General features: G+C 43.7%; 1 protein-coding gene across 2 annotated transcripts in view; it reads left to right on the top strand.

Annotated features, from left to right (window-relative positions):
• Positions 1-25,642, top strand: part of GTF3C1 (general transcription factor IIIC subunit 1) — a 195,212-nt gene that overhangs the window by 67,262 nt on the left and 102,308 nt on the right. For both annotated transcript variants that reach the window (XM_053472098.1, XM_053472099.1), the window contains 2 exons: positions 15,144-15,225; positions 16,833-17,006. In XM_053472098.1, the coding sequence (XP_053328073.1) occupies positions 15,144-15,225; positions 16,833-17,006 (256 nt within the window). The remainder of the gene's footprint in view (positions 1-15,143; positions 15,226-16,832; positions 17,007-25,642) is intronic.

The raw sequence follows: 25,642 nt of genomic DNA, 5'->3' as shown, positions 1-25,642 counted from the left end.
CAGAATCACCCAGAACTTTTTTTGGCCTGGGATTTCTGGGGACATTAGGGAATACTGCCGCACTTGCGAGATCTGCCAGCAAGTAGGCAAGAGAGGGGATTATCCGAAAGCTAAATTACGATCCTGCCCATAGTGCAAGAACCCTTCAGCCGGGTTGCAGTAGATCTTATTGGCCCGTTAGCTAAGCCAAGCCCCACGGGGAAGAAAAATATACTTACACTGGTGGACTATGCCACCCGGTATCCTGAGGCTGTAGCATTAAGCAACATCCAAGCCGAAACCATAGTGGAGGCGCTGTTGCAAATATTCTCCCGGGTGGGGTTTCCCCAGGAGCTGCTGTCCGATCAAGGGACACAGTTCACCGCCGAGGTAACCCAACAGCTCTGGAAGTTGTGCGGTATTAAACCCCTTTATAGCTCCCCGTACCATCCGCCAACCAATGGGTTATGCGAGAGATGTAATGACACTCTGAAGCAGATGCTTCGTACCTTTGCCGCAGAGCACAAGAACTGGGAGCGCCACCTGCCCCATCTCTTGTTTGCCTACCGGGAAGTCCCGCAGGAGTCCACAGGGTTCTCCCCCTTCGAGCTGTTAAATGGCCGGAGGGTTTGAGGCCCCTTAGATCTCCTGCGGGAACACTGGGAAGGCACAGTACCAACGGACGACCTGTCCGTAGTTACCTATGTATTGGGGCTCCGAGATAGGCTCCAGAGATGCACGACCCTAGTGAAGGACAATCTCCAGAGAGCTCAGGGCAGACAGAAGAGGTGGTATGACCGGACGGCTAGGGATCGCACCTTCCGGATAGGGCAAAAAGTATTGGGTCTCTGTCCGGTCAAGCACAACAAACTGCAGGCAGCCTGGCAGGGTCCTTAGAAGATAACGCAACGACTATATTGTGGCCAGATGTTCAGATGAGCGGGTCCAGCGGACCTTCCATGTGAACATGCTGAAGCCGTACTTGGAAAGGGAAGAGGCGGTGGTCGCCATATGCAGCCCCGCTGTAGGGGAATGGGAGGGTCTGCCCCTGCCCGGCTTACCAGGGGATATTGAAACCCAGAAAAGTATAGAGAGTATTAGGCTAGGAGAAGGGCTGGCCCCCTCAGAAAGGGACCAGGTCACCCAGATCTTAGAGGAACAACGAGCAATGTTCTCATCTCTACCTGGCTACACCCCCCTTGCGGTTCATAAAGTGGAGACCACAGACCCCCATCCCTTAAGGCAACCCGCTTATCGCGTCCCTGATGCTGTCCGAGGAAGCATGCTTCAGGAGATCATCAGGGAGATGCTAGATCTTGGGGTCATTGAACCCTCCGTCAGCCCCTGGGCTTCCCCAGTCGTTCTCGTCCCTAGGAAGGATGGCACCACCAGATTCTGTGTTGACTGTAGGCGACTGAATGACCGCACCGTGACTGATGCGTACCCGATGCCCCGGGTAGACGACTTATTAGACCGAATCGCAGGGGGAAGGTTCCTCACCACTATCGACTTATGTAAGGGCTATTGGCAGATACCTCTGAACTCGGAGGCTAGGCCGAAGTCTGCATTCATCACCCCATACGGCTTGTACCAGTTCGAAGTCATGCCGTTTGGGATGAAGAATGCACCGGCTACCTTCCAGCGGATGATAGACCAGTGGATGGGTTGCAGGAGTATGCCTGCGCCTATCTAGATGACATAGCCATCCATAGTGCCACCTGGGGAGAACATCTCCAGCATCTACGGACAGTGCTAGACAGAATCCGCGATGCAGGGCTGACAAGCCAGACAAGTGCCACATTGGTCTGTCTGAAGTCCAATATCTAGGACACCGGGTGCGGTGTGGGAGACAGAGACTAGAGCCCGCTAAAGTAGAGGCAGTCGCCAACTGGCCAGTACCCCGTACTAAAACACAGGTCCTAGCGTTCCTGGGGACTGCGGGTTATTATCGTAAGTTTGTCCCCAACTATAGCACTATTGCGAAACCCCTGACTGACCTGACCAAAAAGAGTTTGCCTCGACAAGTCCTGTGGTCTCCGGAGTGCGAGGCAGCGTTCAGACAACTTGTCAGGGAACTGGGTCCATTCAGACGACTGTAAAGACCCAGAGCGCCCAAGGATGGAGTTCAGGAGGTATTGAGGAGTAGGACAGGGCCTGGTGCAGGGCAACCACACTCACCCGGGTGTTGAGCACCTAGGGTTGTGCAGCCACATACCAGTGCCCTGACATAGCAGCAGATTTAGTCCAGAACAGAGCAGAACGAAACTTGGCTGGATGTGGGAATCCAAACTAAACTTGGATCTGACAAAGCAAACAAAACTTAGAGGCACCCTGGAGCAGGCATGAAACATAGCACTGGAATCATGTACAGGATGCTGCAGGCTGGGAGAGTGGAAGCTAAGCAGAGTACATAATGGAAACATAGCAAGCAAGGACGGAGCAAGGAGACCGAGCAAGGAACATAACCAAACAAGACATACATAATACAGGGCACAACAAAAGACAGGGAACAAGGCAAGGAACACAGGGGAAGGAGTGAGGAGCCGGAATCCTCGGACACTTCTCCTTTAAGCAAGGATAGGACATATTAACTGGGACATGGGGAGAGGAGAGAGGAACCAGAATCCTCAGATGATTCAGGGAAGAAGGGCAAAGGTACATAAGAGACAGACAAACATGAATACAGGAACTAGCCTAGGACCATAAGATAACAATTGGAGATTCAGTCACATCATATGGCCATAGTATGCTTAGCCCACCACTACGCCAAAGTACTCCAATGACGGTGGGTCCTAACACTAAGCCCTGCATAAGAAAGTACTGATAAACCAAACATTGAATCCAAACACAGAACCGAGAAGGACATGCCTTTAGACTGCAGACTGAGACAAACAGAACAAACGGGTGGGACACACCTTATAAGGGAAACAGGAGCTGAAGCAAAGAGCAGAACTAGAATCCAGGAATCAGAGGTAGGACAGAGCATATGGAAATCCAGGAATGGATCACAACAAAACATTGGAACTGAGGCAAGGCAGGGAAAAACAGAGATATGCAGCTCCGCAGCCTGGATGGACCCTGACACAACTCAAGCAGGCTTTAGTGCAAGCTCCTGTACTAGCTGCACCAGACGCATCCAAACGCTTTGTCGTCCATACAGACGCTTCTACGTTCGGGTTGGGAGCAGTACTAAACCAAGTCGGAGACGATGGCGATGAACACCCAGTGGCATACATAAGCCACCAAACTACTTCCCCCGGGAGGTGAGCTACGCCGCCATTGAAAAAGAATGCCTGGCTTTGGTTTGGGCTCTCCGCAACTTTCAACCTTATTTGTACGGACGATCCTTCACCGTCCTTACGAATCATAACCCCTTAGTATGGCTGAACAGGGTAGCCGGGGACAATGGCAGGTTATTACAGTGGAGCCTAGCCCTGCAGCCCTTCAACTTCACCATTCAGTACCGTCCAGGGAAGCTCAACGGGAATGCGGATGGGCTGTCCAGACAAACAGAGCAAACGGGGTGATTGTGTTTGAGAGGCGATGGGTACCAGGGCTTCGAACCATCCCAAGCGGACCCGATTGGGGTTGTGCTTTGTAGGTCGAGGTGTTCCACAAGGGGGAGCATTGTGACGGACTCGTCCCTTCAGGCACACCGCTGTGGATATTTATACAGGCCAACCACCCGTTCCCCTGGAACTATGTGTACCAGACAGGATTATCTCCACAGGGTGCCCAGTCAGGGCTCCTGCCTGACTATCGATGGAAGATATCAGAGGCTAATCCCGTTATCTCCCCTATGGTTCCTGGGAGACCTGAATCCCCCAGCTAAAGGGGGCGGTTATGTTACTCAGACGTCTCATTCTGTGTGTTGATGTGATTATGTGGCTATATATACCTGTGCCTGTGTACAATAAAGGGTTCTTAATATTATACCCTACACTGAGTCTCGGCTAGTGACTGGGAAACCGGGGAAAGTGTGTTGTCCCAGGCTAAGAGAGCATAAGATGTCCCAAATGAGATATGGGCCCAGTAAACCAATTTCTGAAAATTCAGAATTTGAAAACTAAAATGCGCATGTTCCAGTTTTGGCCTCATAGCTTCCTCAAAAAATGCATGAACCGTGCACGTGAGGCCTTGTTGGAACCGGGGTATGTTGGTGAACACAATTTGGTGTTTTTTTCTGCAGTTTCACATATTCTATACAAAATATAATATGAAATCTAACACAACATTGCAACATATGCAAAAAAAAACAAAACAAAAAAAAACCCTCAAAATTTGGCAGCAATTGGCGATAAATTCCCTGTTTGAAAAGTGTCAAAATGACCCTAGTTGTACACCTTGACTTATCTACTCTTCATAAACATACCATTTTGGGGGGATAATCAGTATCTGTGACAACTATTGCAGTTATTAGACTACCATACCAAATTTGAAAAAAAATTACATTTTAAAAATGTGATGCATGCCTTGCAATATTTGCCCTATACTGGTCAAAATAGATGAAAATCCTGGCCATATTGGGTGGTTTCCAAATCAGGACAAGTTAATGAATATATTTTGGATAATTTTTTCCCATTGGTTCAATGTGTGTACAATTTGTATACAAAACTTTTTTTCATTTTTCCCTCCACTTTTTCCAGTTTATTTCAAACAAAACAATGTACCGTATATACCGGCGTATAAGACGACTTTTTAACCCCAGAAAATCTTCTTAAAAGTGGGGGGTCGTCTTATACGGCGGGTACTAACTTAGAAACCCCTAAAAAAATGCATCCACCGGGTACTTACCAAGCCGGAGGTTCCCACGAAGCCACCAATCTCTAGGGGAGGGGCGAGTGAAGAAGCCGCCTCCCCTGGGCCGGTCTTCAGGGCTGCGCCGAGGTAGGTGCAAGATCGTGATCTCCCCAACTAGCCCTGATCAGCAGGGCTGGTTGGGGAGATCACGACCTCCCTCTAACTAGCCCGACATTAGGGAGCTCGAGGTCTGGCACTTCAGACCTCGGCTTCCCTGCTCTGTAATCACTACGTGCCGGCTATTGATGCCGAGCGCAGGGATGACGTCATGTCCCGGCGCTCGGCATCAATTGCCGGCGCGTAGTGATGAGGGAGCAGGGAAGCTGAGGTCTGAAGTGCCAGACCTCGCGTTCCCACAACTGGATGGAAGAAAGAAGACAGAAGATAAGGTAAGAGATGGGGAGAAAGGGGTGTGTGAGTGCAGTGTATGTATGTTGGTGTGATATGGTCAGTGTATTTGTAAGCTGGTGTGTGTGTGTGTGTGTGTGTGTATATGTATATATATATATATATATATATATATATATATATATATATATATACACACGTGTGTGTGTAGATATATATATACATACGTGTGTTTGTATATATATATATATGTATGTATGGACAGGCATATGTGTAGATATATACATATATATATATATATATATACATATATATATATATATATATATATATATATATACACACACATATATATATATATATATATATATATACACACACACATATATATATATATATATATATATATATATATATATATATATATATATATATACACATATATATATATATTATGTATATGTGTGTGTGTGTGTGTGTAAGGGCAGTGCATGTATGTACATGTCAGCAAATCAACCAGCAAATCACCGGTAAGGTACATTGCTTGCCGTGATTGGCTGGTTGATGTATGCTGGGTAGAGGGGTAGTCTTATACGGCGAGTATAGTCCAAACTCTATATTTGAACTGTAAAAGTTAGGGGTCGTCTTATACGCCCAGTCGTCTTATACGCCGGAATATACGGTACTACCCATCTTAATACGGTTTCAAATGAAAGCCCTACTTGTGCGGAAAAAAACTACGATTTGTGTGGGAGCACTAATTGATAGAGAAATTACAGTTGAAGAAAGACATAGCAAAAACACAAAAACGGCTCTGGTCCTTTAGCGACACGTTAGTATCAAAATCCTGTTCCTGAGGAGGTTAATGTTTGTTTTGCTGTCTATATCCAGCCCTGTGTGTGTAAAATAATTCAGTCTTCGTTTTGGTTTATACCCTACACTGAGTCTCGGCTAGTGACTGGGAAACCGGGGAAAGAGTGTGCTGTCCCAGGCTAAGGGAGTACAAGTCAGCGGAGGTAGTAGGTCAGACTATCCAGCTCCGTGACATTGGTGGTAAGCGGCGGGATTGCTTCTTAGTCTGAGGGACACTTTCTTTCTACCGGGATTGACCAACAGGATGGCAGACTTCGGTCGCCTTGACGAGGACATGACTTTGGTGGCCCAAGATTATTATGGGATAGTCTTCAGGAGGATCCGGACTTCAGTAGTACAGCAGATTGAGGACATCCCGGATTTCAGGGAGTTGGAACTCCCAGATGCACAAGGACTGAGAGGTGATTTAGACTTTTTAATTACACAGGAGTGGGAACTAGAAAAGGCATATAAAAAACAGTTTCACCGCATTCAACAGAATGCCCCAGTGTCCATGGATTTTGTGGATGTTATGGAATGGTCATCTGAGGATGTTGACCCAGGCGGGGTGGATGGGACAGTGGTCTCCGCCCCTGAGTCACAGGTATACTGTTCAGCTAAGCCAGTTCCGATACCGGAGCTATGTAACTTTACTCCACAACCAGATCCAGAGATTGTGTATTTCATTGATTTTGCATCTGAGGATGTTGGTCCGGGTGGGCATGCAATTGGCTTCCCTTCCCAGCGAAAGAAAGAGAGAGTTTTCTGGGTGTAGTGGATGGGACTGCAGTCTCCACTAGCGCCCACCCAGTAGAAGAGCTGCCATCAGGGCAGACAGACACCAGTTTTGAGAGGACATTGATGGGCCAGATGAATTGGCTTACTACGGAGTCAACCCGTTTGGGGTTTCCTCCTGGGTCAGTCCCATTCGGAAGAAATGTGACGAAACCCTCCATCACTGGGGCCACTGGAGCGGGCTGACTGCCATCCTTCTCCCTATTGACTATGGGTCTTGACTTTGTAAAGACTTCTGTGTCACCCCCAGCAGTATCATCTCATCACTCGCTGAGGGGATTATCTCTGGCAGACGGTTTAATGTTGTATAAGTTAGTCCACCATCGCGCCCCCCCCCCCGTTCCACTACTACAGACAATTACACCGGCCATCCCTGGAACTGATTTTGGCCAGTGATAGTGGAGGTTGGGACCCCTATTGTATTGTTAATCCTGTTACTGCCCCTGTTGTCTCTGGGAGGCAGATTAAGGGGGTGGTTTGTGTCCCAATATCTTGTTTTATGTTAGTATGTGTTTTGCTGGATATATCCAGCCCTGTGTATCAAAAAGAAATCAGTCTTCGTTTTGGCTATACCCTACACTGAGTCTCGACTAGTGACTTGGAAACCGGGGAAAGAATGTGTTGTCCCAGACTAAGGGAGCACAAGTCAGCGAAAGTAGGTGGTCAGACTATCCAGCTCAGTGACAATGTGTGTGTGTGTATGTATGTATGTTTATATACACTCTCCAAGTGCTCCACCCCAGGGACCCAAAATACACAATTAACACATCAAATATCTCCCTGGGGCTGGTAAAAACTATTGAGGGTAACCACCCCGCAAAATATAAGGGGATATAAACACTCCCTCCATTATTATCCCCTCCTTTCTGTCACAATGTGTGTGTGTGTGTGTGTGTGTGTGTGTGTAGGTGTATGTGTGTGTCACGGTTCACGTCGCAGACCGCGATGCAGCACGTCACACGAGTTCCCGCGCCTAGCGGGTACTCAAACCATACCTCCCTCCCAGTGTCATCGTCGTCCGGCTCTGGACCTTGCTTAGGGGTGCCAGCATCCAGCTGATACTCGTGGCAGGTCCTCAGGAGCATCCCCGTCGCAAGTGATGGGCGGTATGCGAGCGGGCGAACTACGCCCCCTCTTTTGTAGTACGCCTCCCTGGAGGCGATGTAACGTGCACAGCGTTACGTCACCTGTTGGGGGCGGAGCTTGGGAGAAGCGGCAGATTCAAAAGCTGAGCACTGACTGCCATTCAGTGCTCTGTTATTGTTCTAGCTGAGCAGTTCCTAGTGCAGTTCCTGACTATATCTGATTTAAGCTTGTTCCTGACTTCGCTGCCTTCTCCCTGACTTCGCTGCTTTCTCTACTCCTGACCCGGATCGTCTGACTATTCTCTCCGTTGCTGATTTAAGCTTGTTCCTGACTTTGCTGCCTTCTCCACTCCTGACCCGGCTTGCCTGATTATTCTTAGCTCCCTGAGTTAGTTACCAGTGCCATATCTGCTTACTGGGTTCATCACCTGTATTTCCCAAACCTTGTGTGACAATGTGTTTGTGGATGTAGATGTGTGTGTGTGTGTGTGTATGTAGATGTAGATACCGTATTGGCTCGATTATAGGCCTAAAAGAAAAATTTTGATTCTTAGAAAAGAAAAAAAAAAACCTAAGTGGAATAGATATGCTGCCACTATGCTGATGGGAACCACATCTGCTTTACGCCAGTCCTTTGGTACAATTCCCGACTTGAAAGAATCTTTGAAAATCAAGAACAGTGGTCTGGCAATTTCTTGACTGACTTCCCATAGTATCCTTGGGTGTATCCCATCTGGTCCTGAAACCTTGTCTACTTTAAGTTTACTTAAAGTTTTTAAACAATTATCTTGAGTCAGCCATTCCCATGATTGAATGAAGGTTTCTGTAGTGCTGAATATCCAATAAGCAGCTAGTGACTCTTTTTTTTATACATGGAGGAAAAAAAGGCATGTAGTATTGCTGCCTTTCCCCGATCCTCACTAATTAACTAACCATTCACAGATTTCAGAACACCTACATTGTCACTCCTAAATTTTGTGGCATCAATGTACTTAAAAATATTTTGGGATTTGTTTTGCTCTTCTTGGCTATTATCTTCTTCTTGATAAATTTAGCCAGTCTAATAGCTCTTTTGCAAGCTCTGTTGGCAAGCTCTGTTACCTAGTTTAAATACTCCAACCTTTCTATCCCCTAGCACCTCAGACCCTCTTGCAGGGGACCCTGATCCTCCTCTCTGGCAGCCTCTGCTGCTGCCGTCAATTCCTCTGGTGGCTTCTATGACGGGGCGCCTGCAGCAGCGGAGGTTGTTTGTCCGCATCCCGCAGTCGGTGAACGTTTTGCGGGATGCGCACAGACAACCTCCGCTGCTCCCGGCACTTTCGCCGAGGCATCTATGGTGGAGCATGGGAAGGTCATGTGATGCCGGCGCTCCGCCATAGAAGTACTGGCCACCAGCAGTGGAGGTCTGCATCGCACAGACCTCCACCGGCTGCCCCACTAGACACTAGGGAGTCTGAACATGAGTCACAACTAAAGAGATACACTGGCAGGGAGGGGGTTAAGAGTGGCATGGGATGGGGTTCAATGAAGTGGCATATAGGGGGTTAAAATGCATGTCAGGGAGGCCATTCCCAAGGTGGCACATGAGAAGAGAAGGCTCCGCCTACCAGGTAGGGCAGGAAAATACTATAAAAAAGAGACCTCCCCCTTCCTCCCCAGTGTGGTTAAAAAGAAAGACAAATAATAGACAAGCAAAAGTGAATTTAATGGGTGGGAGTAAGTGTGTCACCTTGGAAATGGACAAGGAAAAGGAATTCCCAGGTAAGAATTCTCACTTTCCTTGCCATTCCAGGTGGCACATGAGAAGATTTAGCGTGATAGGGAGGGAAGGATTCCAGTCTGCAGGACACGACGACCAAATTGAGACTCGTCAGAGAGATGAAGGTTCAGCCTGTAGTGCCTTACGAACGTATGAATCGACCTCCAGGTCGCTGCCTTGCAAATGAGAGACGGATTCACCCCGGAGAGTTCAGCCTAGGATGTCGAGACGGATCTGGTCGAGTGTGCCTTCAGGCCGGAGGAAGGCACTCTTCCCGTGGAGATGTAACATAAGGTGATTGCGTCCTTAAGCCAGCGGCTTATGGAAGCCCTGGACACTGCTCTGCCCTTGCGGGTCCCCGCAAAGGACAGGAAGAGTACGTTGGATTTCTTCCAGGCGGACGTACGCGAGAGATAAGACAGGATACATCTCCGCAGGTCTAGCGAGTGGAGTTCCAACTCCATGGGATTCTTGGGATCCGGACATAACGTAGGTAAGATGATCTCCTGATCCGAATGGAAAGGTGAGACAACTTTAGGGAGAACCTCAAGGATCCAAGGATCTGCAGGGGGCATGGACAGCAGGAATTTCCGGGCAGGTAGGTGAGTAAGCTCCAGAGCATAGCCTTGTTCTATGATGGGAAGGACCCAGGGGTCTGAGGTGATCTCTTCCCAGGCATGAATGAAACCGGTCAACCTGCCCCCTACCTGAAGCCTGCTGGCGTCAGAACCTTCCTGCTTTACTGTCCCTGCCTCTTCCTCTTTGGAATCTCCCTCTTGCGTAGGGTTTACCCCGAAAGGACTGGTAGTCCTGATTGGAGGTTGAGGGCCTGTAGGACTCTGTCTCTTGGAGCTCTGTAATAATTCGATCTGAAACGAGGTGGTCCTTTCCTCTGAGGTAACCAGTTCTTGTCCCCCGTGGTGGATTCTAGGATCGTGTCGAGATCGCTGCCGAAGAGGTGGCTCCCCTGGAACGGAATGCTGCACAGCTTGTGTTTAGAGGCATTATCTGCAGACCATGACTTAAGCCAGAGTGCTCGCCTAGAAACCGCTGAAAGCGCAGTGGCTTTAGCAGATGTACGGACTGATTCAATGGAGGCATCGGAGATGAAATCAACTGCTAAGCAGGTGTCGGACAGGTTTCTAGCGACCTGCTCAGTCCCTGGAATAGCTGCAAGGTCTTCCACCGCCTGTTGGAGCCAGATTTTAATGACTCTAGAAGTTGATGCCATAGCAATCGCTGGACGAAAATTCGCCGCTGCTGCTTCAAAAGACCTTATGGCGGCATTCTCAGCCCTCCGGTCCATGGGGTCTTTGAAATGGGACACGTCTTCCAACGGAATGGCTGTTTTTTTCGTGGCCTTGGTTACTGCGGTGTCGACTTTCGGGACTTCCCAGGCCTTAGAATTCTTATTATCGAAAGGAAAAAGCTTCCTGGTTCTGGAGGATGTGAAGAATCTCCTGTCAGGAAATTTCCACTGCTCTGTGATAATGGCAGAAAGAGAATCGTGGACTGGAAAGGTCTGCGGTTTCCTAGAGTGACCCTGAAAAGGATCTGGTTCTGCAACTGGTATGTCCTCCTGTAGATTCAGAGTAGATCTGACTGCAGAGATGAGTTTCCCTGTTTCTTCGAATGGAAAGAAAAAGGTTTCTTCTTTAATTTCCCTGTCCTCATCAGAAGACTGTGGGTCATTCGACTGGTAGTCATATTCAGAAAAAGGAGCCGAATGATCTTCCGGGTTATCTGGGAGATAATTTGGTGGACCCTGCTGGTAAGGTTGTTGCTGGGGTACAGGTGCCTGAGAGGAGCTTGCCATGGCTCGAAAACAGTCAAAGGTAGACTGAAGTTCCCCCTTCAACCAGGAGGTAAATTCCGTCGTGGAAACTTCTTTAGGCCGAGAGCAGGAGTTGCACGTTTTGGCCGAAGGGTCATGCAGGGTCTTTTTGCAGGATAAGCAGGCTTTGTGTTTCGACTTTCCCACAGATTTCCTATGTGGGGAGGCTTCAGGAGGGATATCCTGATTTTTATCTGACATGACTGAGGAGAAAAAACACAAGCTGTAACTGCAGAAAACAATGGCATAGGCAACGTAAACTTCTTCTAAGCAAAGAGGGCAACACCTACTTGAAATGGCAGTAAACCATCCTCAGGCACAGGCAGGCACAATAGCAGAGAGGTAGATGCAATACTACAGCACAGAAACCAACAGCAAGGAGAGATCTTACCCATTCTGGTATTTTATACAGAGGCATTTAGGTGCCCAGGGCCGGAAGTCTCACATACGGAAATTCCCAGCCAATTGACCTCTCGTGACCCCGGGTCGCTGCACCGGAAGTGAAGCCGATTGGAGATCTGAACGTGTGCCGAGAAAACCGGCACAGCCGGTTAGAGATCTCCTCCTGCCGTGCCACACTCTGAGAATTCCCCTGGGCTGTGGGCAGAGCCGAACGAGGGCTGAGCCTCGTCTGCGTTGCCGCGATACACGTGGAGTTGCAGCCTCCAAGGCTGCCGCACGAACCCTGGATCCACACGGGACTGCTGCCGGGTATCAGAAAAGGACGCCCCCGGGGCTCCGAGAAAACAAAAAAGGAAGGAAAGGTAAGCTTCAGCCTAACCGCTACATGAGTAGGGCAGGAAACAACACTGGGGAGGAAGGGGGAGGTCTCCTTTTTTTTATAGTATTTCCTGCCCTACCTGGTAGGCGGAGCCTTCTCTTCTCATGTGCCACCTGGAATGGCAAGGAAAAGCAGCAGTGGTAACAGATATACTATCCATTAGAATGGTCAAACAAGCCGTGTCAGGAATGGAGAAGTCAGAATAATACGGAACAGGCAAATATATCAGCAAGAAGTAATGTAATAAACTACTAAGTAGCAGCCCAGCCAGAACAACCGAGCACTGATTTACTAAACTTGCCGCGCTCCCAAGCCCCGCCCCAGCCAATGACATAGTGCTGTGCGCATCACGTCGTCTCCATGGAGGTATGGTGTAAAGAGGGGGGTGTGGCGTGTTTGCGCCCGTATCGCCCACCCTTTGGAGAGGAGGCATCAGGAGGAGTAAGTCGCGAGTACCCACTGGACGCGGGCATTCATGGCACCGGACACTGGACACCGGAGAAGGTAAGTATTGAGTAGTTTTCTCAATCATAGTTTTTATTAAAATAGTTTACATGTGACACTTTTTTCCTATAGTCTTATATTGAGGCTTTTTCTTTTTCCCCCCCTAAATTACCGTATTTATAAGATTATACGATTCGCGTAGACAACTTCCGTTGCAGCAGGAAGGAGGTGTGGCTAGCAGCGGGGGTTTTCTGCGTCCATCGCGCAGACCTTCCCCGGCTGTCAGAGATCAGAGTTCCCCACACCGGTGCGATGGACGCAGAAAACCCCCGCTGCTAGCCACACCTCCTTCCTGCTGCAACGGAAGTTGTCTACGCGAATCGCGTAGACATCTACACGCTGCCCCAGCTACACACCGGGGACTCAGAAGTACCGGTAAGTGGGGCGGGGGGGAGACAGGAGGATCCAGGTCCCCTGCAGCTGCGGAGGATCTGGATCTTAGTCGTCTCATAGTCAGACCTATTTGAGGTCTGATTTATAAGATGACCCCGATTATAAGACGAGGGGTATTTTTCAGAGCATTTGCTCTGAAAAAAACCTCGTCTTATAATCGAGCAAATACGGTAATGTTCAAGTTTTGGGGGGTCGTCTTATAATCATGGTAGTCTTTTATAATTGAGCAAATACGGTATATACACACTGAACATTAGAGCAATCAGGTGCTTTCACATCTCTGCATCCCCCCAGAAAACAATAGTACATAAGAATAAAAATAATTAAAAATAAAGATATAATAGGAAAAATAAATATAATATAAAAAAGAAGCTAAGAGATACAGTGCACCTGATCACATCATTTCAAAGGCTGCATTTTAAAATATATGGGAAATCTTCAGTATAGAAGACCACAGAACGCGGCCGGGCGGCGCTACTGCATGGTGTCCACCTGCTCTGCTGTTCTAGAACATGCGTCACCATTCACCTGTGTGCCTTTGGACTCCTCATTGTTGTGTCCTCTCTTTGCTAGACATGTGCCTGGTCCCCTGATCCGTTGGTATTGCATATGTCATTTTGTGTGATATTGTCATTGCGTTTCATTATTGCCCTTCTTTTGTTACGCGTTGGCATGCTGGGAACTACTCCTGTAACCTACTGTGATGCTACCTATGCCCCCCTCCCTTTTTTCTTCTGTATCCCTCCCTCTGTTGTTTGAAAAATACAATAAAAATTGCCTATACCAATATTTACAAAAAAAAAGTTAATAAGCAAGTCCTACAATTCTTTATCTTCACAAAAATTCCAGCATGGAAAGAGTTAAAATATTGGCATTACAAATGCCCATAGGGTGTCTAGTATTAAAAAATGCATGAGTTGATGGGGTAGATTGAATTGGCCGGGTTCAAAGATGTCCCGAATATGGGACATGGGAGCAGTAGGATCAGATGTCTAAATGGCAAAAAAAATACCTCACAAAGGCAGCCTTTTACCTCCCAAATAACCCTAAAAACCCATGCATGTGGGGTATCACTGCGCTCAGGAGATGTTACTGAACACATATTGGGGTGTTGTTTGACACGGACATATACCAGGAGTGATAAATTCATACCTGAAGTACAACGTGTGTGGAAATTTTTTTGAAAAAAAAATTACTACCATAAAGTTTCATAAAGGCTGGTGGTAAAATCTGCATGGAAAGGGTTAAAATACCAGCATTTCAAATACCTTGGGGTGTCTAGGTTTTAAAAATATATGACTTGATGGGGTAAATTGCATTGGCCGGCTTCAAAAGATGCCTGAAATGGCACATGGGGGGAAGAATTACCAGATTTGGAAAAAATGGTTTTGAAATAGCAAAATGCTACCTGTACTTATTGCCCCATAACATGCAGAAAAAAGCAAAAAAAACATTGGTTATTTCTAAACTTGGGACATATAGTAGAATCTATTTAGCAGGTTTTTTCATTAGTTTTTGCAGATGAGTAAAAGCTTTTTGTTTAAAAAGTGAGAAAAAGTATTTTTTTAACAAAAAATACCCATATTTAATCTTTTTTTATATAGTAAATTAGATGATATGATAAAATTAATCTAAAGAAAGCCCTGTTAGTCCTTAAAAAAAAAACAATGTATAATATGTGTGGGAGCATGAAATGAGAGAAAAGAAAATCACAGCTAAACAGCAACACTGAAAAATTTTAAAAGAGCCATTGTCCCACAATATACTACGAGTAAGAACCCCTATTGTCCTTAAGGGGTTAAGATAGCCCTGTAGTTCTGCACCAACTATATCTTGGAGAGTAACATTCATTTTTAAGAAATAAGGATATCAAGGACTTTTGATTAGTTATCAAAATTGCATGATTCTAATCGTTTCAGTAATGCCTGCGTAATAAGTAATACCTTCAATGTATTGGTTCTCATTTATGCATGTTTTAAACGCTTTATGTTTTGTTATTTTGATTCTTTTTAGGATACCTCTGTACACGATAATGGTTTCACCCTTAGACTCCAGACTTTCCTAAATAAACAAACTTTACCCCTTGGACCTGGAGGTAACATTTCAATCTTTACCGATCTTTCATGTTTTATTCTATTATGTTGAGCAATCCTATGTACTGCAGACAGATGAACAAATTTTAGTGAGCAGTAAATATTAAGAAATAATGCAAAATTACACAATGGTAAAACACTGGGTTTTTTTGTGTGTGTGTGGGGGGTCTATATTACCATTTTTTGTACATGTATGGTTACATTAATTATTTTTGTGCAATGCGTTTACTTGGATCAAGACAAGTTTGTGTTAAGCAACATGTACCGTGACATACCGTGTACCGTGACATATGTATATAGGGTTTCTAATATGTATATTTATATCGGGTATGTGTGTATACACACTCACTAGCCACTTTATTAGGTACTCCTTTCTAGTACCGGGTTGGACCCCCTTTTGCCTTCAGAACTGCCTTCATTCTTCTTGGCATACTTTCTAAAATCTGCTGGAAACATTCCTCAGAAATTTTGGTCCATATAGACATGATGGCATCATGTAGTTGCTGCAGATTTGTTGGCTGCACATCCATGATGCATGTAACGGGTTCACCAAGAGAGCTGTAGTAACACCCAGAGATCACCCACATATATCCTCCTGTTGTCCCCGGAATCACTTCCAGCACCAGTCAGCATGCGCACCTTGGAACCCTGCTATGTGTACCCAATACGTAGACACAACTACGTTGAACTGAGTATAGCAGGAATGAACAGTTTATTGTTGTAAAACATAGACTCATATAGCCACAGAAAATTACAATGAGAAATGTAGTAAAAACTAGCGAAGATTAGAAAAAAACCTAATTTATTTTTACATTTCCCCTCTGAATCCTCACAAAATTAGGTAAAATGATGGAAAATCCCCTCCAAGTTTATCAATTCAGGTGTCCTGATTTCAGAAATACCTAATTTATATAGATTTTCCAGACTTTCCCAGCACCAAGGAGCATACTATAAGGTGTACAATTTTGTATACTTTTTATGTCTATGGCTTAACGGGTTTGGGGGTTGTGAACGGGGGCAGGAGGGTTATACTGGCTAGATGTTATGCTAGGGCAATGGGAAGTAAGGTTTTTTAATATTTTTTTTTTTATAATCTTTTTTTATTTATATTTTTTTTAATTTTTTTTATTTTAATTTTGAGCCTCGGTAATAGCTCCTGAGAGGACAGAGGTCACCCAAACCAATTTACAACAGAATAAGATTAAAGTAGAGGAATGGATTGGGTATTTTATCTGGATTTTTTTATATCACTTTCGATAATATGCAAGTTTGTTTCCACCTTGTATAGTTAGCAAACTCATACTTTGGTGAATAGACTTCCATGTGGCACAGCTAAAATTATATGATCATTTTCCTGCTCTGGAGTTATCTACCTCTTCCTCTCCCACTCTCACAAAAGTTTCCTTTGCTAATCAACAACATGAGAGCAATAATAATTTCCTGTTCTCATCATCTGCAATAAGATCCAGCGGTACACCAGATTTCTTTAATACATATATTAGATATTCTTTAAACATAACTACATACATGAAATAAGTGTACAGAGCTTTGAAATATAAGATATGGGAAAAATGAAAGATTTGAATTAAAGTGTTTGTTTTTCTTAAAGGTAACGAGAGAAGTGTATTTGGAAACATAAATCTGACAGAAAAGAGTGAATTTGTTCAGATAGTAAAAGAAGCTACAGCACATCGTAGTAAGCGTGTGTGTGGTGGAAAAAACCAAAAGAGAAAGAGGCCTAGTAAAGATGTTGGGAAAAAACAGAAAATTAAGAAAAAAAAAAGTAAGTAAACTGTTTCAGCTGTTATGTAAATGTAATTCTAATGCCCTTATGCATTGATTTTTCACAAGATTTTGTGTGTAAAACCATTATGAACAAAACATTCATGGGTTGCAAAGATCTCCTATTCTAAAAACGAGAAACTCCAGTAAGGAAATTTGGCTTTACTAGTTATTGCAGCACCACTGTTATCTATGAAGTGAAAATGCAAATATTTAAGATGTTGGCTTACACTACTGTTTCTTTTTGAAAACATTTCTAAATATATGATATTAGTAGACTAAAGTACAGAGTACAATGGGAAACACCTGATAGCAGGAATTAGTCTTACAATGATGAGAATTATAATGAATAAGAATTGGCCAAATACAGAAAATTGAAATTCTGCTGCAAGAGTGAAAATAGAGCACACATTCTATATAAAAAAGAAAAGAAAAATAAGACAAATAACATTACAAAATATAACACCTAATAGAGCTTGAAAACATGCACTTAAAAAAAAATGAATGGCTGGAAATAAGATAAATATCATCTGTGTATTCAAAGATTACTGCAAAAGACAGAAATCAACACAGTGTAAAACTGTAAAGGCAAGTGTAGTAAAAAAACAAAAATGGTTTAACTCACAAAATGAGCTCCATATGCAGATGTGGTTCCTATTTTCAAAAAGGGTTCAAACTCTGTGCCCGGAAATTATAGACCTGTGAGCTTAACTTCCGTGGCTGGGAAAGTATTTGAAGGGCTGTTTAGGGATAATATTCAAGAATTCCTTGAAAAGAACAGTATTACCGTATTTGCTCGATTATAAGACGAGGTGTTTTTTTAGAGCAAATGCTCTGAAAAATACCCCTCGTCTTCTAATCGGGGTCGTCTTCTAATCAGACCTCAAATAGAGGTCTGATTAGGAGACTAAGATCCAGATCCCCCGCACCGCTGCAGGGGACCTGGATCCTCCTGTCTCACCACCCCCCATCATACACACACTTACCGGTGCTTCCTGCTGTGTTGCCGGGGCAGCGGGTTGACGTCTACGCGATCCGCGTAGACAACGTCCGCTGCAGCCGGAAGGAGGTGTGGCTAGCAGCGGGGGTTGTCTGCGTCCGTCGCGTAGACCTTCCCCGACTGTCAGAGATCAGAGCTCCCCGCACCGGTGCCGGGGAAAGTATACGCGACGGACGCATACAAACCCCCGCTGCCAACTCCACCTCCTTCCGGCTCTAGCGGAAGGCGAGGTCAACCCGCTGCCCCGGCTGGAAGCACCGGTAAGAGAGGGCTGAGAGGGGTGAGAGAGAGAGTGTGTGTGTGTGTGTGTGTGTGTGTATGTTAGTTAAATGGGGGTATAGGGTGTGTGTGTGTTAAATGGGGGCATAGGGCATTTCTGGAGTGGCGTTAAGGGGGCATTTAATAGAGCACTCTGCCTCCTGAAATGCCTTATACCTCCCTATAATGGCACTTTGCCCCATAATATGCCTTTTCACCCCCTAAATGCCAGAGTGGCATATAGGGGTATAAGGCATTTCTGGAGGCAGTGCTCTATACAATGCCTTTTAACTCCCTTAATGCCACTCTGCCTCCTGAAATGCCTTATACCTCCCTATATGCCACTCTGCCCCATAATATGCATTTTAAGCCCCTAAATGCCAGAATGGGATATAGGGGTATAAGGCATTTCTGGAGGCAGAGTGGCACATAGGGGGTCAAAAGGCATACCATGGGGCACAGTGGCATATAGAGGGTTAAAAGGCATATCATGGGCCACAGTGCCATATTGGAGTGGCAAGCCTGGGGGCAGATGTGCGTAACTGGGGGACAGGTTGGAAAATACAAGAAATAAAAACAAAAAAAAATATTTTTCTCAATCATAGCTTTTGTTAAAAAAAATAGTTTACATGAATTAACATTTACTGGTAAAACTTTTTTCCTTTGGGGTCGTCTTATATTCAGGCTTTTTCTTTTTTTCCTAAGTTAATATTCAGATTTTGGGGGGTCGTCTTATAATCAGGGTCGTCTTATAATCGAGCAAATACGGTATTAGCAAAAATCAGCATGGTTTTATGAAACATAGATCCTGTCAAACTAATTTAATTGTATTCTATGAAGAAGTAAGTAGAAGTGTCGATCAGGGTGTTGCAGTGGATGTAATCTACTTGGATTTTGCCAAGGCGTTTGACACGGTTCCACACAATAGGTTGGTATTCAAACTGAAGGAAATTGGTCTAGATGCAAATTCTTGTTCTTGGATAGAACATTGGCTTAGAGATAGAGAACAGAGAGTTGTTATAAATGGTAAATTTTCAAGCTGGTCAAAAGTGGTAAGTGGTGTCCCTCAGGGTTCTGTTCTGGGACCAATTTTATTCAACATATTTATAAATGACCTGGCAGTAGGTGTTGAAAGTCATGTTTCTGTGTTTGCAGATGACACTAAACTAGGTAAAGTTATACAGGGCGAGCAGGATATTACTGTGCTGCAGAGGAATCTAGATAGACTGGGGGACTGGGCACACATATGGCAGATGAAATTCAATGTAGATAAATGTAAAGTAATGCACTTCGGGGTAGCGAATGCACAAGCAACCTACACCCTAAACGGTAGTGAATTAGGGGTAACGACAAATGAGAAGGATTTGGGAATTGTTATAGACAACAAACTAGGCAACAATGTGCAATGTCAGTCTGCGGTTGCTAAGGCCAGTAAGGTATTTTAGTGTATTCAAGTCGCGGGATAAAGATATAATTTTGCCTCTGTATAAATCAGTGGTAAGGCCGCATTGAATGTGCTGTGCAATTTTGGGCACCTATTCTAAAGAAGGATATCATAGCACTAGAAAGGGTGCAGAGGCAGGCTACAAAATTAATAAAAGAAATTGAGCAATATAGTTATGAAGAAAGGTTAACTAATTTAAATCTGTTTAGTTTAGAAAAACGGCGCCTCATAGGGGATATGATAACATTATATAAATATATTTGGGGCCAATACAAACCATTGTGTGGAAATCTGTTCATAAACAGGACTATGCATAGGACACGTGGTCATGCGTTCAGACTGGAAGAAAGGAGATTTAGACTAAAGCAGAGGAAAGGGTTTTTTACAGAAAGGACAATAAGGGTGTGGAATTTTATGTAGTTTTATCGGAGTCTGTACAGATGTTTAAACTGCAACTGGATGGATCATGGAAAAACATAATATTCGGGGATATAATCTTTAATTATGGGGAAACAGCTTATTGATCCAAGGAGAAATCTGACTGCGATTTTGGGGTTAGGAGGGAATTTTTTCCCCTGGTTTAGTGCAAAATTGGAAAGAGCGAAATCAGGGGGGTTTTTTTGCTTTCTTTTGGATCAACAGCAACAAATTAACAGATATAGGAAAGGCTGAACTTGATGGACGCGATTTGCGTAGACAACTTCCGCTGCAGCAGGAAGGAGGCGTGGCTAGCAGCGGGGGTTGTCTGCGTCCATCACGCAGACCTTCCCCAGCTGTCAGGGATCAGACAGTCGGGGAAGGTCTGCGCGATGGACGCAGACAACCCCCGCTGCTAGCCACGCCTCCTTCCGGCTGCAGCGTAAGTGCGTGGGATCTACATGCCGCCCCGGCTACATGACAGGGAAGTCAGAAGCACCGGTAAGTTGGGAGGGGGGCGGGGGAGTGTTAAATGGGGGGCATAAGGCATTTCTGGAGGCAGAGTGCTCTGTGAAATGCCTTTTAACCCCCTTAATGCCACTCTGCCTCCATAAATGCCTTTTTAACCCTCTATACGCCACTCTGCCTCCTGAATGCCTTAAACCTCCCTATATGCCACTCTTCCCCATATTATGCCTTTTAACCCTCTAAATGCCAGAGTGGCATATAGGGGTATAAGGCATTTCTGGAGGCAGAGTGGCATTTAGAAGGTTAAAAGGCATATCATGGGGCACAGTGGCATATAGGGGGTATAAGGCATTTCTGGGGCAGATGTGCATAACTGGGGGGCAGGTTGGAAAATAGAAGGAAATAAAACCAAAATATTTTTCTCAATCATAGCTTTTATTAAAAAAAAATAGTTTAGATGAATTAACATTTACTGGTAAAACTTTTTTCCTATAGGGTCGTCTTATATTCAGGCTTTTTCTTTTTTTCCTAATTTAATATTCAGATTTGGGGGGTCGTCTTATAATCAGGGTCGTCTTATAATCGATCAAATACGGTAACTATGTAACTAACTATGTAATACCGTCAGGCCCCGGAGCTTTGTTAACATTAACTTTCTTTAGTTGCTGCAGCACCTTGTCCTGAGCCATCCAATCACAGTTTTACTGCATTTTTTTTTCAGTAGTCCTATGTATATCCATTGCCATAGGTTCCTCCTTAATATATACTGAGGAAAAATTGTTATTTAAAGTTTCTGATTTTTCCTGGTCCTCCTTAACCAACACTCCCATCTCAGAATTTTTTGGGGTTAGTTTTGCTCTCTTTGGCTATCACTCTCTCGTTTTCTAGTTTAGCCCATCTAATCACCTTTTTGCATGCTTTATTGGCTTCCTTATATCTTATATAGGATGCCTCTGATTTGTCTGATTTTAAATGCCGTAAAAGCCATTTTCTTATTTTTAATTTTCTGCTTAACGTCCCCACTAAGCCACATTGGTTTCGATTTGTTTCTTTTATATTTATTTCCAATTGGTACATACTGAGAAGTGTACCCTGCTAATATTTGTTTGAAAATAATCAATTTCTCCTCAGTGTTTTTATCCCTGAAGAGTTTATGCCAGTCAATAAGTTTTAAGGCTGCCCTTATCTTATTGAAACTGGCCTTCTTAAAATTATATGTTTTAGTATTCCGCATGGGCAATTTCTTTTTTGAGTTTATTTCAAGACACCATATTGTGATCACTATTACCCAAATGCTCCCCCACTTGAGTGTTAACAAACAATGTTGATCTTTTGTCTATCACCAGATCCAGACAACAATCCTTTCTAGTTGGTGCTTGTACCAGTTGTGACCTGAAGGTGTCATTTAACAGGTTCAAAAACCTGAATCCCCTTGCAGAACTACTAGTCCCTCTGTCCCAATTTATGTCCGGGAAATTAAAATCTCCAATAATTAACGTGTTACCCAGATGTGTGGCTTTCTCAGTTTGCTGTAACAGCTGCTCTTCCTCATCATTATTAACATTAGGTGGCTTATAACATATCCCAACCAGTAGTTCATTTCAGGTTTTTTTGCCCCATGTTGATATTTACCCATGAAGCTTCCACATTTCTCTTGTCGCATTCAAGATGCTTAATATTTGAATTTAGCGTGTTGTTAACATACTAGCATACTCCACCTCCCTTCCTGCTTTTTCTATCCTTCCTATATAACATGTAACCATTTAAGTTAACTGCCCAGTCATGGGTCTCATCCCACCATGTTTCTGTTATGCCTATTATATCATATTGCTTAGTGTATATTATATTTAATATTATCCTGAGTCTCTTGAATTTTATGAGAATTTTTATTAATAGATACCTCCTCTGTTCTGATTTTGCCCCTCCCCCATCTCCACCCCCCCTTGTTCTGATCTGAAGCCCCTCTCCTTTCTGTGCTATCTCCATTTTCAATATCTCAGTCCCCCCACACCTCCAGCCTTCTAGCCATCCTCTCCCCTAGCACAACAGACCCTCTTCCGTTTAGGTGTAATCCATCACTGCTATAAAGATTGTACCCAAGTACAAAATCAGCCCAGTGCTCTAGAAAGCCAAAACCCTCCTTCCTACACCATGACTTTAGCCACGCATTTACCTCCCTGATCTCCCGCTGCCTTTCTACTGTTGCGCGTGGCACAAGGTCCTTTCCTTCAGTTTATCTCCTAATTCCCTGAAATTATTCTTTAGGACCTTCCATTTTCCACTGACTTTGTCATTGGTACCATTCACTCTGTCAGCAACATGCCGGACCCGAGCATCCGGTTGAACCTATCAGAGCGGCAGATTACCCTCTTAATTATAGAGTCCTCTATCACCACAACCTGTCTAGCCTTTCTTACGCTCTCAACCCCACTCATACTAGAGGGGCTGTTCCCTCGGCTCTAAGAAGGAACAGCTTCCTCCAGTACAGCTACTCCTGAGCTAATGCACCCAACATCTTCACGCAAGCGGGCATATCTGTTAGGCTGCACAAGGTCAGGACTAGCTAAACCTTTACTCTTCCCTCCCCCTCTGTTACCACGTGTAACTGTTACCCAACTACATGCCTGTTCCCCAGCTGACTTATCTCCTCCCTCTTCACTACCTGCCCCCACTACACTCTGCTCAGTGAGCAGCAGACTCCTTTCAAGATTGTCTATCTGTCTCAAAGTTGCAATTTGCTTCTCCAGATCTCCAATATGAGCTTCCAGAGAAGCCACTTGCTCACACCTGCCACAGAGGTATGGACCATGGACAGATTCATCCAAGCATGCATACATGAGGCAAGATGTGCATCAATCTTGCTAACTCCCATAACCATACTCACAATCAAGTATAGGTAAAAAGAAATAAATGCGAAATCTACAAACTAACAGTTAAACAAGAACACCCGTGAAAAATAAACAGTTAAAAGTACAGAACTATAGTTCAACAAAACAGTCCAAATAAATATATAACAGTATAAATACTGTACCTTGTGTAACCCCTTTTTCTCTTTTCAACGCCTACTTGAAATAGCCTACTTGGAAAGAGTAGCAGAAGCAACTCAAGTGAACAAGCTCTGAGTTAGTTGGGGCTTTATATAGAGAAATAAATATATAAAGTGTCGCGCAAAAAAGGGAAAAAAAAAAAAGGAAAATAAATAAATAAATAAACACAATTTAAAGATATAAAATTCACCAAAATTGTGACACACACAGTGTATAATCCACCAGAAATATAATTGAAAACAATACTTATATCCTCAATTAAGTAGAATTGGCATCCAACCGTTTTCAAATGGAGGCTTGTTGACATATGAAAATCAAAAACAAATAATAATCATAGTGCTTTCTATATTATATCAGTGAAAGACTTCCCCCCCAGGATAATATTGCACTCACGTAAGGTTGAGCAAAACAGCTTGCTCAAACTAGACAAGCGTTGTGGGATTCCTCTCCCAAGTTGTATCTCCTCCGTTGTTTACGTCTGAACCGTTTTCTGATCCATACAAACAGCGAAATGCAGATGGGGAGACAGGATATGTATTGCAAAAAGATTTATTTGCAGCAATAAAGTGCCATGTGCTCTTGAATTAAAGTCTCAAAGTATCGGAGTCCTCTTTGTAGCTCCAACCGGCGAGAAACAGCTCCCGGGTATAACGTCAAACACCTAAACGCGTTTCGCCCTATCAGCAGGCTTCTTCAGTAGTGTGATGTTGCTCCAACTCCACCTCCCTTAAATAACTGATTCCATTCAAATTGTGTCTATTCCTGCAGCTCGTTAGGATGTATCACAGGTGTAGCCAAGTCCATATCACAGACTCTTAAGTGAAACAACAATTAGAAAGTAGTTTGTTCCCAAAAAGACACGGGAATCCGATATCAAGTACATCATATATAATATAAATATTAAAAACATAATCATTAATTCATATGTAATGATTTTAGAAGACTGGTTTTAAAAGAGTTTAAATAAAATTTGTTCAAAGAGCATAGAGTTAAATCTAAAGTGCATATTAAATACCATCATACAGATAACAATTGTATAGCAGATAGAGTATTTCAGATTAATTTAAAGTATTATAAATATTTTAAATAATTTTAAATAATCTTAAAATGCACAAATACCCATCATTATTGCCACCAATAAAAATACATAGAAAAGTAGATAAAAACATTTTATTAACATTTTAAAAAAATATATAAAAGTATATTAAAATAATTATGAAATAATTAGTTTTATTAAATATAACGCTAATATTAATATTTATGATGTTAAAAATCCTAAATCAACTTAAAAAATTAAACAAATCAAAATCCTGATTCAAATTTTTTTGGGCTAGGGTTTTAAGGTTATAGACCCATTGCATTTCTATCTGGGCAATTTTCTTCTCGTAATCACCCCCTCTCCAGTCCCTTCTAACTATTTGAATCCCCATAAAGGTTAAGCATTTTGGATCACTACCATTGAACTCTCTAAAGTGTGACGGTACGGAGTGATTATCTTTTCCTGTTTTAATCGCCCTAACATGCTCGTCCAATCTCTTATGTAATGGACGAATAGTTCTTCCTATATATTGTAGATTGCAGGAGCACTGTAATAGATAGATGACTCCTTTTGTATGGCATGTTATCTTGTGTTTAATATCGTATTCTTTTCCAGTAATGTTAGATTTAAAACTACTGACTGCAGCATTGCTTCTAGTACCGGTACTTTTGCAGGTTGTACAGTGGCCACATCTAAAAAAGCCTTTTTTATCATTTACAAAATGTTGATTGTCTTTGTTTATTTTATCCCCTGGCCGTGTGTAACTAGATGTTACTTTCTGCAAATTTATCCAAATATATAGACATATGCTTACAACCCATGGTGATAAAAACAAAGTCCTATTTGAAAGACACCATGAGTTTATTGAATTTATTAAGGGAGATAGAACGGAAAGACAATTATTTATTGGTCACTTGTGATGTATCTTCTCTATATACGAATATTGACCATAACAAAGGGTGTG

The sequence above is a fragment of the Spea bombifrons genome, chromosome 7, assembly GCF_027358695.1.
Source record: "Spea bombifrons isolate aSpeBom1 chromosome 7, aSpeBom1.2.pri, whole genome shotgun sequence".
NCBI lineage: Eukaryota > Metazoa > Chordata > Amphibia > Anura > Pelobatidae > Spea > Spea bombifrons.
Note: the sequence above shows the minus strand (reverse complement) of the source record. Positions and strands in the feature narration are given on the sequence as shown.